The sequence below is a fragment of the Uranotaenia lowii genome, chromosome 2 (assembly GCF_029784155.1).
Source record: "Uranotaenia lowii strain MFRU-FL chromosome 2, ASM2978415v1, whole genome shotgun sequence".
Lineage (NCBI taxonomy): Eukaryota > Metazoa > Arthropoda > Insecta > Diptera > Culicidae > Uranotaenia > Uranotaenia lowii.
This window is the reverse complement of record NC_073692.1, coordinates 435,729,946-435,741,684: the sequence shown is the minus strand read 5'-3', so window position 1 is coordinate 435,741,684 and position 11,739 is coordinate 435,729,946. Positions and strand designations below refer to the sequence as shown.

General features: G+C 40.5%; 3 protein-coding genes and 1 long non-coding RNA gene across 8 annotated transcripts; 2 read left to right on the top strand and 2 right to left on the bottom strand.

The window, feature by feature from the left end:
• Positions 1 to 86: 86 nt before the first annotated feature.
• LOC129745532 (synaptobrevin homolog YKT6) lies at positions 87 to 1,953 on the bottom strand. 2 transcript variants are annotated; one of them, XM_055738651.1, is made up of 3 exons: positions 1,663 to 1,953; positions 1,409 to 1,602; positions 87 to 1,259 (listed from the first exon to the last, which is right to left on the bottom strand). In XM_055738651.1, the coding sequence occupies exons 2-3, from the start codon at positions 1,531 to 1,533 to the stop codon at positions 785 to 787; spliced, it is 600 nt and encodes a 199-aa protein (XP_055594626.1). In that variant the 5' UTR covers positions 1,534 to 1,602; positions 1,663 to 1,953; the 3' UTR covers positions 87 to 784. The 2 variants fall into 2 exon arrangements, with proteins under 2 accessions (XP_055594626.1, XP_055594624.1); XM_055738649.1 differs by having other exon boundaries at positions 1,409 to 1,597; positions 1,663 to 1,951.
• Positions 1,954 to 2,754: 801 nt separating this feature from the next.
• On the top strand, positions 2,755 to 6,872 carry LOC129745531 (trimeric intracellular cation channel type 1B.1). 4 transcript variants are annotated; one of them, XM_055738648.1, is made up of 4 exons: positions 2,755 to 2,919; positions 5,211 to 5,658; positions 5,719 to 5,885; positions 5,954 to 6,872. In XM_055738648.1, exons 2-4 carry the CDS (start codon positions 5,275 to 5,277, stop codon positions 6,228 to 6,230), a joined length of 828 nt encoding a protein of 275 aa, XP_055594623.1. In that variant the 5' UTR covers positions 2,755 to 2,919; positions 5,211 to 5,274; the 3' UTR covers positions 6,231 to 6,872. The 4 variants fall into 4 exon arrangements, with proteins under 4 accessions (XP_055594623.1, XP_055594620.1, XP_055594622.1 ...); XM_055738645.1 differs by lacking the exon at positions 2,755 to 2,919 and adding an exon at positions 3,728 to 4,008; XM_055738647.1 differs by lacking the exon at positions 2,755 to 2,919 and adding an exon at positions 3,728 to 4,012.
• Positions 6,873 to 6,941: 69 nt separating this feature from the next.
• On the bottom strand, positions 6,942 to 11,039 carry LOC129745526 (negative elongation factor D). Its single transcript, XM_055738637.1, has 4 exons — positions 10,999 to 11,039; positions 8,985 to 9,134; positions 7,777 to 8,862; positions 6,942 to 7,631 (listed from the first exon to the last, which is right to left on the bottom strand). Exons 2-4 carry the CDS (start codon positions 9,054 to 9,056, stop codon positions 7,029 to 7,031), a joined length of 1,761 nt encoding a protein of 586 aa, XP_055594612.1. The 5' UTR covers positions 9,057 to 9,134; positions 10,999 to 11,039; the 3' UTR covers positions 6,942 to 7,028.
• LOC129745533 (uncharacterized) lies at positions 9,324 to 10,708 on the top strand. Its single transcript, XR_008737151.1, has 3 exons — positions 9,324 to 9,425; positions 9,492 to 9,970; positions 10,312 to 10,708. It is a non-coding gene; the product is annotated as an uncharacterized LOC129745533 (long non-coding RNA).
• Positions 11,040 to 11,739: the final 700 nt, after the last annotated feature.

Here is an 11,739-nt window from a genome sequence, read left to right as displayed (position 1 = left end):
AGATCTGTTTCATCAAAGTTTGTCAGTACCAATTTAGTTAAGTGGAGACGTTCTTCAAGCTAGATATCGTTTAAAAACAAATTAGCTAGTGCTTGCAGCCAATAATTGTGTATATTTGAAATTCCAATAAACAGTTTCTCCTATAACACGCTCACAAGTAGAGTAACTGTTACTATTATTTTACTTTGTTTTGTTATCCATAATGTTCAAATGTTCGTGGCAATTCCTTGGTTGGTTACTGTCTTAATAAAAGCCCAGCAAAAACGTCCGTTTTTAAACACTTTTTATATAGAACAACACGATTTCACAGCGTGTCAACACAATGTTTCCGACGATATAGGTTTACGCCATATTTTATAGCCCTCAGAAGGTTTACAGTAGGTAATTATACATCCATGTAGCTTTTAGTATAGTTTATTGTAGAATGTAGTTGGATAATGCTTAGCCTTAAGTTAAAACTAATGTTTAATGAATAATAATGTCTGCCCGAGTGCCATGCTAGGACCATTCTATGAGAACACTAACCAATTGTATACTTTTGGCGGAAACTTAGATATCAGCGGGGTACAAACTTATATGCTTAAAACAAAAAGAAATGACTTGTTTATCGAACGAAGCACAGACCAACCCAGCTACTTAATTATTGTTTAATCATCATCATCGTCATTGTTCTTCTTTCAGTTAAAATGTTTTCTTGTAAGGTGGGTTGGTACCTAGCTGTTCGGGTCGCTTTTCGACGTTCACATACTAAAGCCTATAATAGTTAGCCTAATGGGTCTGCATCCTAGCCAAAATTACAGCACGAGTTGGTCTTTTTCGCCGTCTTGTAAAACGCTTTGCTATGCATTGACAGAGATTCTGATTTGAGCACAAGGTCGTCCAGCTTCTCGCCTCGCTCCAGCACGGCCTCGATTGTGTTCTTCAGAATGATCTTCGTCTCGTCCAGGTCTTCCTGCATCTTGGTGAGCGCATCGGCTTCTCTCGGGTCCTGGTACTTGCTCAGGAAGGCCGGCAGAGTGGCGAAATCAATCGAACTTTCCGAACCGGTAGGCCACTGGTCAGCGCCTATTTTGGCGCTAAAATCGTCGAGCACTTTGGTGAGCAGGGTGTGGGCCACCCGATGCGGATATTCGTGATCGGAAATGAGCACCGCGCCCAGGTTGTCCGCTCTCACGTAAACGTGGCACATATAGACATCCTGCTTAACGGACTGGCGAGTGGCTGCCTGGGTCCGTTCCACCAACGTTTTGCTTGCGAAACTGGAACAAATTGAAACAAAATTAGGGACAAGTTAATTAAAGAAAATTAAAAAAGATGTACCTGATTGTGTTTTTTGGTATTTGAGGAATGGAAAAAAAACAGGAACGAATTTAATCTTCAAATGGCTCATACCTGGTACGCAACTTACCTTATAAACTCTTGCACCGACCCTCGCTGGAAGAAAGAGAAACTTTGCAAGTCGTACGTAGACTTCAGTAGCCGAACCTCGCTCGGTGCCTTGTAGAAAACGCTCAGGGCGTACAATTTGACCATCTTTGACGAGGACTGGTTCCGATCAACTTATAGCGATGGCAATGTTTTCTAGTTATTTGAGAAGCTACTCTTGAAAAAAAAAGGCGTTTTTCAATGAAGTTTGTGGAAAACATTACCAATCAATCTTACCCTCAATTGGATGATTTCACAGAACTTCGTTCTACGTGTCAGCGATCGAAAACTCGATCGATCAAAAATCCAAACACACGGCGATAACTTAACCTAATCACAATAAATAATTTAATCTTTGTTATCGGAACGATGCTGGAACATTCGTGGAATATGTTGTGTCGGAAAAACTTTTCTGGATACCCGCAGGTTTTATGTTTTATGCTTTTTATTCATTCACAAATATGGTGAACACAAGACAACTCACCCACGACAAAATACCGTCAAGTGACTGCTAATTTGCGTGAAACATGATTTATTTTCAGAAAGTCGAAACTGTTTATCCTCTTTCTATACTTTGAATTTGAAAGATTATGAAAATAAAAGAAAACAATATTTTTCATGAGGTGACTTACTCATGTTTTTTTATAATTTTATAATAACAATCTTAAATGAACTTGAGTTTGTCCCTTTTGCATTGAAGCGCCTTACCCATGCATGAGCATAAAATGACAACTGACCCGAGCTGCCATTATTACTGATAATATGGCTTTTACGATTTAAGATGATTAGTTTAGCTCTGTTCAGCTTTATTTAGCTAGCCAAGTAGAAGAAAGAGAAGAAGTAGATTTCAGATGCATCGTTCAGTAAACCTATTCGAATTTAAGCCCAAATATGACTAACTGAACTTAAGTTAAAGCTGTGATAAATTTTCAACAGCTTTTCATTAGGGTCATATTTTCCATATCTCCTTTCAAAAGGTTTGAAGCTGGTTTTTTTTAGTATCCTCTATTCGACAAGTTTAGAGCACTCAATAAGCCTTATCGATTTAATTTTAATCAAGGAAAAACAAAGTGATGAAAGTTGACTGTTGAGTGTTCTATTTGGAGTGCTTCCTGTAAAGTTTGGCATCCCTGCACCTATGCTGGCTTGCGAAATTTCAAAACAAAAACACACAATTTATGCTTACCGTGAGGGGTCCTACATCGAACCACTCCATAGATTTCTTAGCATTTTTGCGCACACTCCATGGTAAAATAAATCAGCAGCAACCGGTCTGGTGTAAGAGAAACGTAGGTATAGCGACACGTCCCTCAAAATAATAAAGCGAAAAAAAAATAAAAACTCGCTGATGGAATACTAGTAGGCACAAGTTCCTAATCAGAAGATCTTTCTTATCAAAAACTGTAAATTGAGAAATTGCCATCGAACGAGGTAAAATTTTCCAGTTGCCTTGAAAGGTGTTCGGAATCTACCTTTAGTACTTTCGCGTTTAAGGTGAGTACGGAATTTAGTTCTTTCTTGGATTCTTGCAAAAGCAGTGTTAATGTTTTTTTTTGCACATTTACATCCCTTTATATGGTATTATAACTTACTGCATAACTTTATTTGTTCAATTTATAGTATATATGAGTTTCATAGAAAAGTATTCTTTTGTTATACATAATTGAACAAATTAAGGTAAGAAACTTCCTGTAATAAACTGTGATTTGATTAAGAAATAGAAACAAAGCAACAATCTGATGAATACCTACGTCAAGTACCTACTAATTACAAGAATATTATCATTCAAAAGGAATTTGATCAAAACGAATTTTAACGGTTGTGAACTAACATTTTAATTAGCTTCAAACGAAGCCAACTTACAAACAACTCTTATGGATTTTTATTCATACAAAACTCTATTTGCGATTATTTGAAGATGGAAAAAGATTAAAGCATAGTTTATTTGTTAATCATATCAAGTCGACGACCTTGTATGTTGTTCCGAATGTACACTATTTGATAAACGGCTAAGTTGCAAAAGTAAACCGTTGTCTCATTGTGGACACTTCTCGCCTATAGTTATTAATGTCCATTAGGAAGCCGACTTTTCCTCTAACTCGTATAGCAAGAACAGATCTCAACCTAACCAGAACCAAACGGAGGAAGAAGCAAGAGAGTAAATAGGTATACTTTCATAGACCTGTCGTGCTGCTCGGTATTTCTAAATTTAGCCACTCAGCTCGTGACGAACCAGGCGCACACGTTCGAATACTTACTTGCGCTTTTTCTCACATCGTGGTATCCGCTAGTAAATGTTACTACTACCTAGGTTCCTACTAAGTAGAAACGGCCAGAAATTGTGCTCATCTCACTCTTCGGATTGTGCGTGCGTGCTGCTTGCTATCCGTTGGCCATTCTTGTGTGAGAGAGTGTGTGGAAATTTTCCCTTCCGCGTGCGACAACCACGGCAGCCAGCCAGCAGCGGTGCAGACGTGCAGTGCGAAGAAAGTCGGCCCAGCCAACGGTCGAACGGTGAAACCCTGCTGCTGCTGCGTGAAAAGTGCGGTGGCGTATCCAGAGAGCACCAGAGATAAGCAGTAGGTAGGTAGGTCCATTTGATCTCCTTGTCGACCTTTTATAATGCATAATAGAAATGCATGCATTGCGATTTCTGCTTCGCATGGTATCCACTTAGTGCAAAAGGACATCATTGGCTCATCTACATCTCAACAGCCATCTTGAGTTGCAGAGAGCACACGCGCGTGAGATTGTGCACGAATCCACGATCGGATTGGACTCTTTTTGTCCCTGGAGCTCGACTAGTGCGGACGTGTCTCGCGAGCGGCGCTACCTGAACCATTCGGTATAGTGAATTTAGAGCTAAAATAAGTATAGAACCTATCCCGGGGGTGTACCTTCTCCGTTGGTGCTTGACGGTTGAGTGATACATGTTATAAGTGATCTGTGATCTTTCCATTCTTAGCAAATATTGAACGATGAGTTATAAGCAATCATAAATTACGGTAACATGTGATTAGATGCTTTACTTTTTTTTTATCCCGTATTATTGCTAATTCAGTCCAGCGGGACATTGATCCTAAAGCCTTCAAGACCATATTCTTCTGCCTCGATCGAACGCATAACGGTAGAAAAATGTAACAGCACCCCAGCAGAGAGATAGTCCTACTTTTTGTCAGGAGTATTTCACCGATGGTTAAGATGCTTGTGTGCTTGGGAAGAAAATAGCAGCAATATGTCACTGCTGCTGGTGTGGCAAATCAAGTCTGTTCGCTATCCAATCCATCGTTTAGTCGTCAATGGATGACGACTAGTGAAAAATAGAATATTCATGCGCTTTACCGAAAACGAACGGGATTATGTGTCCGTCGTGCTTTCGTGCTTTTTTTCAATTTTCTCTCTTCTATCTGAGCAACTTGAATGTAAAGTGTCACCGGGTGAAATTTACCGGTAGCATTGGTACCCACTGTAACAACAAATTTGTGAAATTAATCGTTGCAGACCTGAATTTATCATAATATATGATTATAGTAGTCCGATAACACAAATCGATGTTTCCGGTTTCAGTTCAGCGTGAAAAAATCTGCGCAACATGCTGCATTTTTTTCATCATTTGGTTTGATGTCGCACTCATACCAATCTGTTCGTTGAAACCGTTGAGACATGCTTCTTGGTTCTTTGAAAAAGGAAGACTTCAATGGGAATATGGAACTGAGATATAAAATCAATTAACGTAAACTAGTTTACTCCAAATCTTAACTTTGACAAATTTTCATCCATTGTAGATCAAATTTCTACGAGGTGACTTGAAACAAACTAACAAAAACCGGCTGAAGATAAAGCTGCAAAATGGATCCCGAAGCATTCCTCGACATCGCCAACCAGGTGATAAAGCTCAAGATGTTCCCGTACTTTGACATCGCCCACAGTCTGCTGTGCGCGCTGTCGGTCAAGGAAGATTTGGGCGCCGGTGCCCAGGCCTTCTCCCGGAAGCACCCGCTCGCCTGTTGGCTGTCTACAATGTTGGTCGTGTTTGCCGGCGGCATGGTCGCCAACGGACTGCTAGGAGAACCGATTCTTGCCCCGCTCAAAAACACCCCGCAACTGCTCGTGGCCACCGCCTGCTGGTACATTGTGTTCTACACTCCTTTCGACATCGGCTACAAGGTTGCCAAATTTCTACCGGTCAAACTGGTCGCCAGTGCCATGAAGGAAATCTATCGCGCAAAGAAGGTTTGAAAATTTTAGATTCAATATGTTGGAACATTCCTCACAGAATTCATTCTCGTTTAGATCCATGATGGTGTGACTCATGCCAGCAAGCTGTACCCCAATGCATTCATCATCATGATTATCATCGGAACGCTGAAGGGCAACGGTGCCGGTTTCACCAAGCTGTTGGAACGATTGATTCGTGGCGTATGGACTCCAACTGCTATGGAATTCCTGCAGCCAAGTTTGTAAGTTGAAAAAAAAATCCACAACATGTGTACAAACTAAATCTAACGTTCTGATTCTCCACCCACAGCTACACGAAGGCTTCACTCATTGCTTCGATCATCTTTGTGCTGGACAAAAAGACCGACCTTATTTCGGCTCCTCACGCTTTGGTTTACTTCGGTATTGTAATTTTCCTGGTCTATTTCAAGCTGTCGTCGCTCCTGCTCGGAATCCACGATCCATTCGTGCCATTCGAGAATTTGAGCTGTGCTCTATTCTTCGGTGGAATTTGGGATAGCTTGGCTAAGATTCTAGGCCGCGGTCAGGCAAAGGAAGAATCAAAAGACGCGAAGAAATCAAACTAAGTCCTAGTTAGCTGGCTTGACTGGATCAAGAAAAAGTCATACTCATCTTCATCACACTTTTTCAGTGCAACACTCATTTAGATTTCAATTTCATTTGAATCTATGGTTAAACAAGCAATGCAAATTGATGCAATTTCGACATACATTTAGAACATAAGGATTCGAACTAGAATTTTAAAGCATAAGGCAGCATTAAGCTGAGCACAGCTAAATTGAGGCATTCTAGTCAAATGACACCAAAGTGGAAATAAGGACGACTAATTTGTAGACGTACGCGTACCAGATACAAACCAGACTTACCAATAATAAAACAAAACGAAAACGACTAGACACAACACAACACAAGAGTTGAAACTCTCGTAACTTGATTTAAACTAGGTATAACCCCAATTTTGAACCAAGACCACAGATACGATATCCTAGCAGCAGAAACCAAAAACGACAAACGCACCACCGAATCCCAGTGGGTGAGATCCGGTCAGTCCGTTTTCGGCACAACTAACGAATAGCAATGTGGAATCGGCATTCGAGCATATGATCTCGTCGAACCGGTTAGACTTTATTGATATTTTAGTATTAAAGACGAATGTAAACAGCAATCTGCTATTGAAATTGGGATAATATACAAATGATTCGACAAAACTTTGACCTTTAAAGCGTTTCTAAGAATATCACATGTTCCATGCTTTCGGACAAATAAATTCTACAAAGTAAATTGTAAAATAAACTCGTTCATTCTCATTCGCATATAAACTATGAAATTTGTTTAATCCTCCAAGTTTCTAGGCCGCAGTCTGCCTAGATTGTCGTATAATGGGCTTTGCAATGTACTATGAACTCCGACACCGGATCATTGTCTCCCTCGCCTCTCATCGATCCAGTAATTTCCTCATTCTCCACCATTGGCAGAAACAGTTGAACAAACTCTGGCGAGTAAGGATGGGTTATGGTTTCCAACACTTCCGTCACGAAGTATCGGATCAACGATATATCCGTATCTCCTTTGTTGCAACACTCGCGAATATATTTGACAACCGGTACCACACAACCCCTTGCCAACAGATTTACCATTCGGTCCAGTAACATCTTCTTCATTTCCAGTTGAACCAAAATTTCCAACTCATCTTGCTTGGATTCGAACAACTGAATCAGCAACCGCAGGATCTGGTCATGCAAAGACGAATGAACACATGCCACCTCGTCTAGCAGGGCCAAATGCAGCGGGCAGCTCTCGGTGCACAGCTTGAAGTAAGACGGCTCAGTGACGGTATTTTCAATCCATCGAATCACGCCCACCCCAACAACCGGAAAACGGATACAGTTGTAAAGAGTAGATATTTCGGCAATCAGCTCCGTTGAGCCACGATTTACGTTGCAGATGGCATGAACCTTCTCGATGGCCTGAACAGATTGAAACGGAAATCAGAATTGGTTCAAAAGTGGACATTTTAACTAGCTTTATACCTACTCTAAATAGTCATGCAAAACTGTTTTGTGTTAAATTGGAATAAAAAGCAATGAAAAGTAAATTACCCCAAACACTAACCTGTATTGTCGGCTTCAGCTCATCCTTGTTGGTGTTGCGTGATCCCTTGGGTTGGCCCTTCTTCGCCGGCGTTTCGCAAACACTGGCAGCGTACGCCAGCAGGTAGACATACTTAGATTTGTGTTCCTGGTTGATTTTGACACCCACCTTAAACAGCGAGTCTACCAGCAGTTCCAGAAACTGTGGATTCCTTATGAGATCAATCGGCGGTGGCTCCGGAGAGGAATAGTTCCGAAACAGTACCGTGATGTCGGCTGGGTTAAGTGCGTTGCGAGTCAACATAGAAGTCAGGGCCTCGCATGCCTGCGGATGTCGCGCAGAACCATTCAAAGCCATAGTAATCGGAGTTACGTTATGATTATTCTTCAGCGCATATTTCGTAATTTCCTGTGCCAATCTTTTCATTATGAAACCACCTTTCGGTTCTTGGGATAGTACCTGAACCAGAACCTGACTGTAGACGTACGTGTGCTGACCGTGACACACCATTTTGGCACATTCGTGAATAGCGCTATGCCAATCTTCGGGGTGATTTAAAAATTTGGCGATTGAAGTTTTCAATACCCTAGAAAAAACTTCTATTTGCTGTGCAGCAGTTGAAATGGAAGTGATTTCGCTTTGATAACCCGCGTCAGAAATCAGCTTGATGGTGAAATTCAACATCAAACAGTCGGGATATTCTTCGGCAAGTCTATAGATTAGTGACCGCCAGGTGTGATGTTCAATCATTTCCGTTAACCAGGCCGGCGTTTCACCTTCTTCCGTGAAAATCTTGTCCGCTTTCTTTGGATCAAATGTTTTCAGGATCATATCTTTAAGGTGATTTTCGACCATAGCCTGAACATCGGTCACTCGCACACCTGCCAGAATGAGCCACTCGGCCAAAAGGTTTGCCATCTGAGCTACGGCTGTATAGTTGGCCGACAGTTGATTAATCACCTGTTCCGGAGTTCCTCCGGCTTGGAAATACCGTTTCAGCTGGGTAAATATCCCAGGTTCCATGATGTAGTCAGATGTAGCAAATTTGGAAAGGCACTCAGTGAGCACCTCCTGGGGATTTTCCAAAGGTTCCTCATGAGGCTCGGGCTAAAATAGTTAGTAAGCAAAATATTATCACAAAAAATATCATCACACAATTCGCAGATCAGAATTTACGCTGATGATTGAAGCCGCGAATGCTTCCAATATGCTACGAATGAAAAAGTTACCTCTTCCTCGCCCGGTTGGTTGTTGCGGTTGATCCATCCTTCCTCCTCGAAATCTTCCTCCATTGCGCTCATCGTAGGACAGTTTTGAACTATAAATCGACGGGTTTTTCAATAAATTTAATTTTGAAATTATTATTCACAGCAGACGAACACGCTCGTTTTTATTTAACCATTTTTGGTTCAAAAATAACCATTTTATGGTTTTTGCCTCAAAACTGCCATTATGGTTATTTTTTAAGAATTTTTGTGGCTTTCAAATTAACCATTGTTGAAGTTTTCGAGCAATAAGCATAATATGGTTAAAAATTCGATAACAAAACCTTCGCCATTTTATTTTGTCGGAAGACAATGGCGAAGTTATTGCCGTTCGGATTCCCCCGGATTTATATTTAACGGATTTCCTTCGACTAGACAATTTAACCATGTCCCCTCTGCTGGAAGGTAAATATAATTGATTGCTTATTAAATATTAAAAATATTCAAATTTGATAACAATTTCCTTTGTAGGACAAACGAATCTTCCGAGCACTTTCTCGTCGTCAGCTAGCAACAACGGGTTGACGTTCCTGCTCGGAATAGAAATAGGAGCGGCCACTCATCGAAGAAAACCGGTAGCGATTCCTCCTCCATTAAGCCAATTTAACGACACATCCCGACGGTAACCACCGGAAACCGCGATAACCAAAGTTTCCGGAACAAAGTTCATCGAAAGCGGTGGTGGTTTTTTGATTGTGCATCGCTACGTTCCGGAGCGTGGAGAAGAGGAAGTTGAACGGAAAGCCATTGCGGTTCTGCTAAAGTACGACGAAGACCTAGCAAATGATTGACTTCATGGGGAGCTTACACTGGCTTGCCGGAGTCATAAGTTTTGTTTTATTATCGGCTTCTTCGAAACTTTCGCGACTTTTCCTGCTAGCGGGAAGCAAAAAGAAAAAAAAAATAAGAAAATGACAGGAAAAAAGCAGGAATCTGCGTTCAATTAAATGGTAAGTTTTTTCTTATGTATTTTACTATTAATCACAGGAAAACACTGACTCCGACTTTGCCGAGACTTTCTTGGCCGGATGTTGCCATATAAGCTGCACATTGCAATATTAAGCTGCTATATAATCAGGAATGTTTTCAAAGATCGGGGTAATCATCCGATTAAATACATTCATGAATATATTGCTACCAATTGCAGCTATGCCGGAATTTCTTCCGCGAAAAATGGCATTGATTTCTATGCTGTTTGAAGTCAGGCGTAGAACATACTATAGACCCTTATCTCTCAACAGCATGTTTAACTTCGAACGTCAATAATATATTTTTTTCGACTCCCCTACAGGGTTTGCTGCAATCTATGCCAGGCTACATTCGAGAGTTTTTTTTTTTAAATTTCCGGTGATTGCCCTAAACAATCAGTAGTCTCTTCAGTTTGCTGCTTCGAAGATGACTACCGTTGGCTCCAAAAAACATTGCCGTATTCGATTACCCATCATCTACGGATCTCAATATATACCAAACGCGAAACGAATTTGAAATCCTCCCCATAAAAGAATTCAACGTATTCTAAAGCAGAAGATCGGTCAACAGCGATCCCACACGGTGGACGGTCTCGTCAATACCGAACTGATCGGTTGGGTTCGGATGGGCACAACGGTGGCCACCAATGGAAAACGTTGTGAGTAGTGTTCCTCCCCATAAACACGGCAATCAATAAAAATGTACGCAAATAAATAAGCTGCTCTCAAACCCGCATTTTTCTTTTTTCAGTTGAAAACATCAAAATTCTAGTATTTTGAAGAGAAAAAAAAATACCTGTTTCCCTTCCATTCTGCGATATGGTTGAAAATTAAACGTTTTTCAACTTCTCCGCAATAATTTCTTGCGGTTAAAAAGTAACCATATTTTCACTTCTCAAGAGAAGTCAAAAAATGACTTCTATGGAAAAAACCAAAAAATCACTTAACGCGGAAAGGTGTGAAAATGGTTACTTTTTAACGATAATTGGTTAATTAATTTCGAGCGTGAAGTGAACGCGTCGTTTTCAGATTCGGAATTATTTTGATGACGGTAATGATGATAGCTTTGTTCAATCGTAGGTTTTTACTGGTTTTTGTCAACTGGTACTTGTTTGATGAGCCAATGCTGGTTGAAACTACCCAAGTAACCATTAAGCCGTTAAAACTGACCCTATTTCAGCCCTATAGTCGAATATAGAACCTGCTTACAAAGCCTATTTAGCTCTATATTCGACTTAAGAGCTGCCCAAAAGCCACTTTTGGCGTGTATTTCAGCCGATATACGGCTTGACCCCTCTTTTGACTCACGCCAATGTAGAAATGTCAAAATAATCTTTCAGTGGGCAGAACCCACTGGAGAAAAAAATAAATAAAAAGATGTTTTTATGCTTTTTCCTTTTCCCTCAGATTTCTTTTGTTTTCTTTCTCCCTCAAATCCGACTTTTTAACTGCTGATGTTCAGAAGCTGGAATCGAACTCCGATTGCCTAACGACTATCCATTTAATGGTGACTTTGCTGGATGATCTATTACGTTACATGTTTCAATGTGAAAGATTCTGGCCTTCTTAAATTGACTTGAACTTAAAGAAAAACATCGGGGGATTCAACATTTTGAATTTATAGAATTTTCATTGAAACTGATTCGAAACACAAATTACACAGGATTTGTTTTAAAAATATTAACACTTAACACATTTAAGGTTTCTCATCCGGACAAAGGTCTGCGGTAAATCGTGTGATCGTTTAAATC

What these genes read in the sequence shown, in the direction of transcription:
- LOC129745532 (XM_055738651.1), bottom strand. Translation starts at nt 1,533, where the DNA reads ATGGTCAAATTGTACGCCCTGAGCGTTTTCTACAAGGCACCGAGCGAG. An exon ending in TCGGTGCAAGAGTTTATAAG is followed by an intron (nt 1,260 to 1,408) that starts GTAAGTTGCGTA and finishes AATTTGTTCCAG; the next exon opens with TTTCGCAAGCAAAACGTTGG.
- LOC129745531 (XM_055738648.1), top strand. Translation starts at nt 5,275, where the DNA reads ATGGATCCCGAAGCATTCCTCGACATCGCCAACCAGGTGATAAAGCTC. An exon ending in AAATCTATCGCGCAAAGAAG is followed by an intron (nt 5,659 to 5,718) that starts GTTTGAAAATTT and finishes ATTCTCGTTTAG; the next exon opens with ATCCATGATGGTGTGACTCA. An exon ending in GAATTCCTGCAGCCAAGTTT is followed by an intron (nt 5,886 to 5,953) that starts GTAAGTTGAAAA and finishes CTCCACCCACAG; the next exon opens with CTACACGAAGGCTTCACTCA.
- LOC129745526 (XM_055738637.1), bottom strand. Translation starts at nt 9,056, where the DNA reads ATGAGCGCAATGGAGGAAGATTTCGAGGAGGAAGGATGGATCAACCGC. An exon ending in ACCAACCGGGCGAGGAAGAG is followed by an intron (nt 8,863 to 8,984) that starts GTAACTTTTTCA and finishes TAACTATTTTAG; the next exon opens with CCCGAGCCTCATGAGGAACC. An exon ending in AGCTGAAGCCGACAATACAG is followed by an intron (nt 7,632 to 7,776) that starts GTTAGTGTTTGG and finishes CAATCTGTTCAG; the next exon opens with GCCATCGAGAAGGTTCATGC.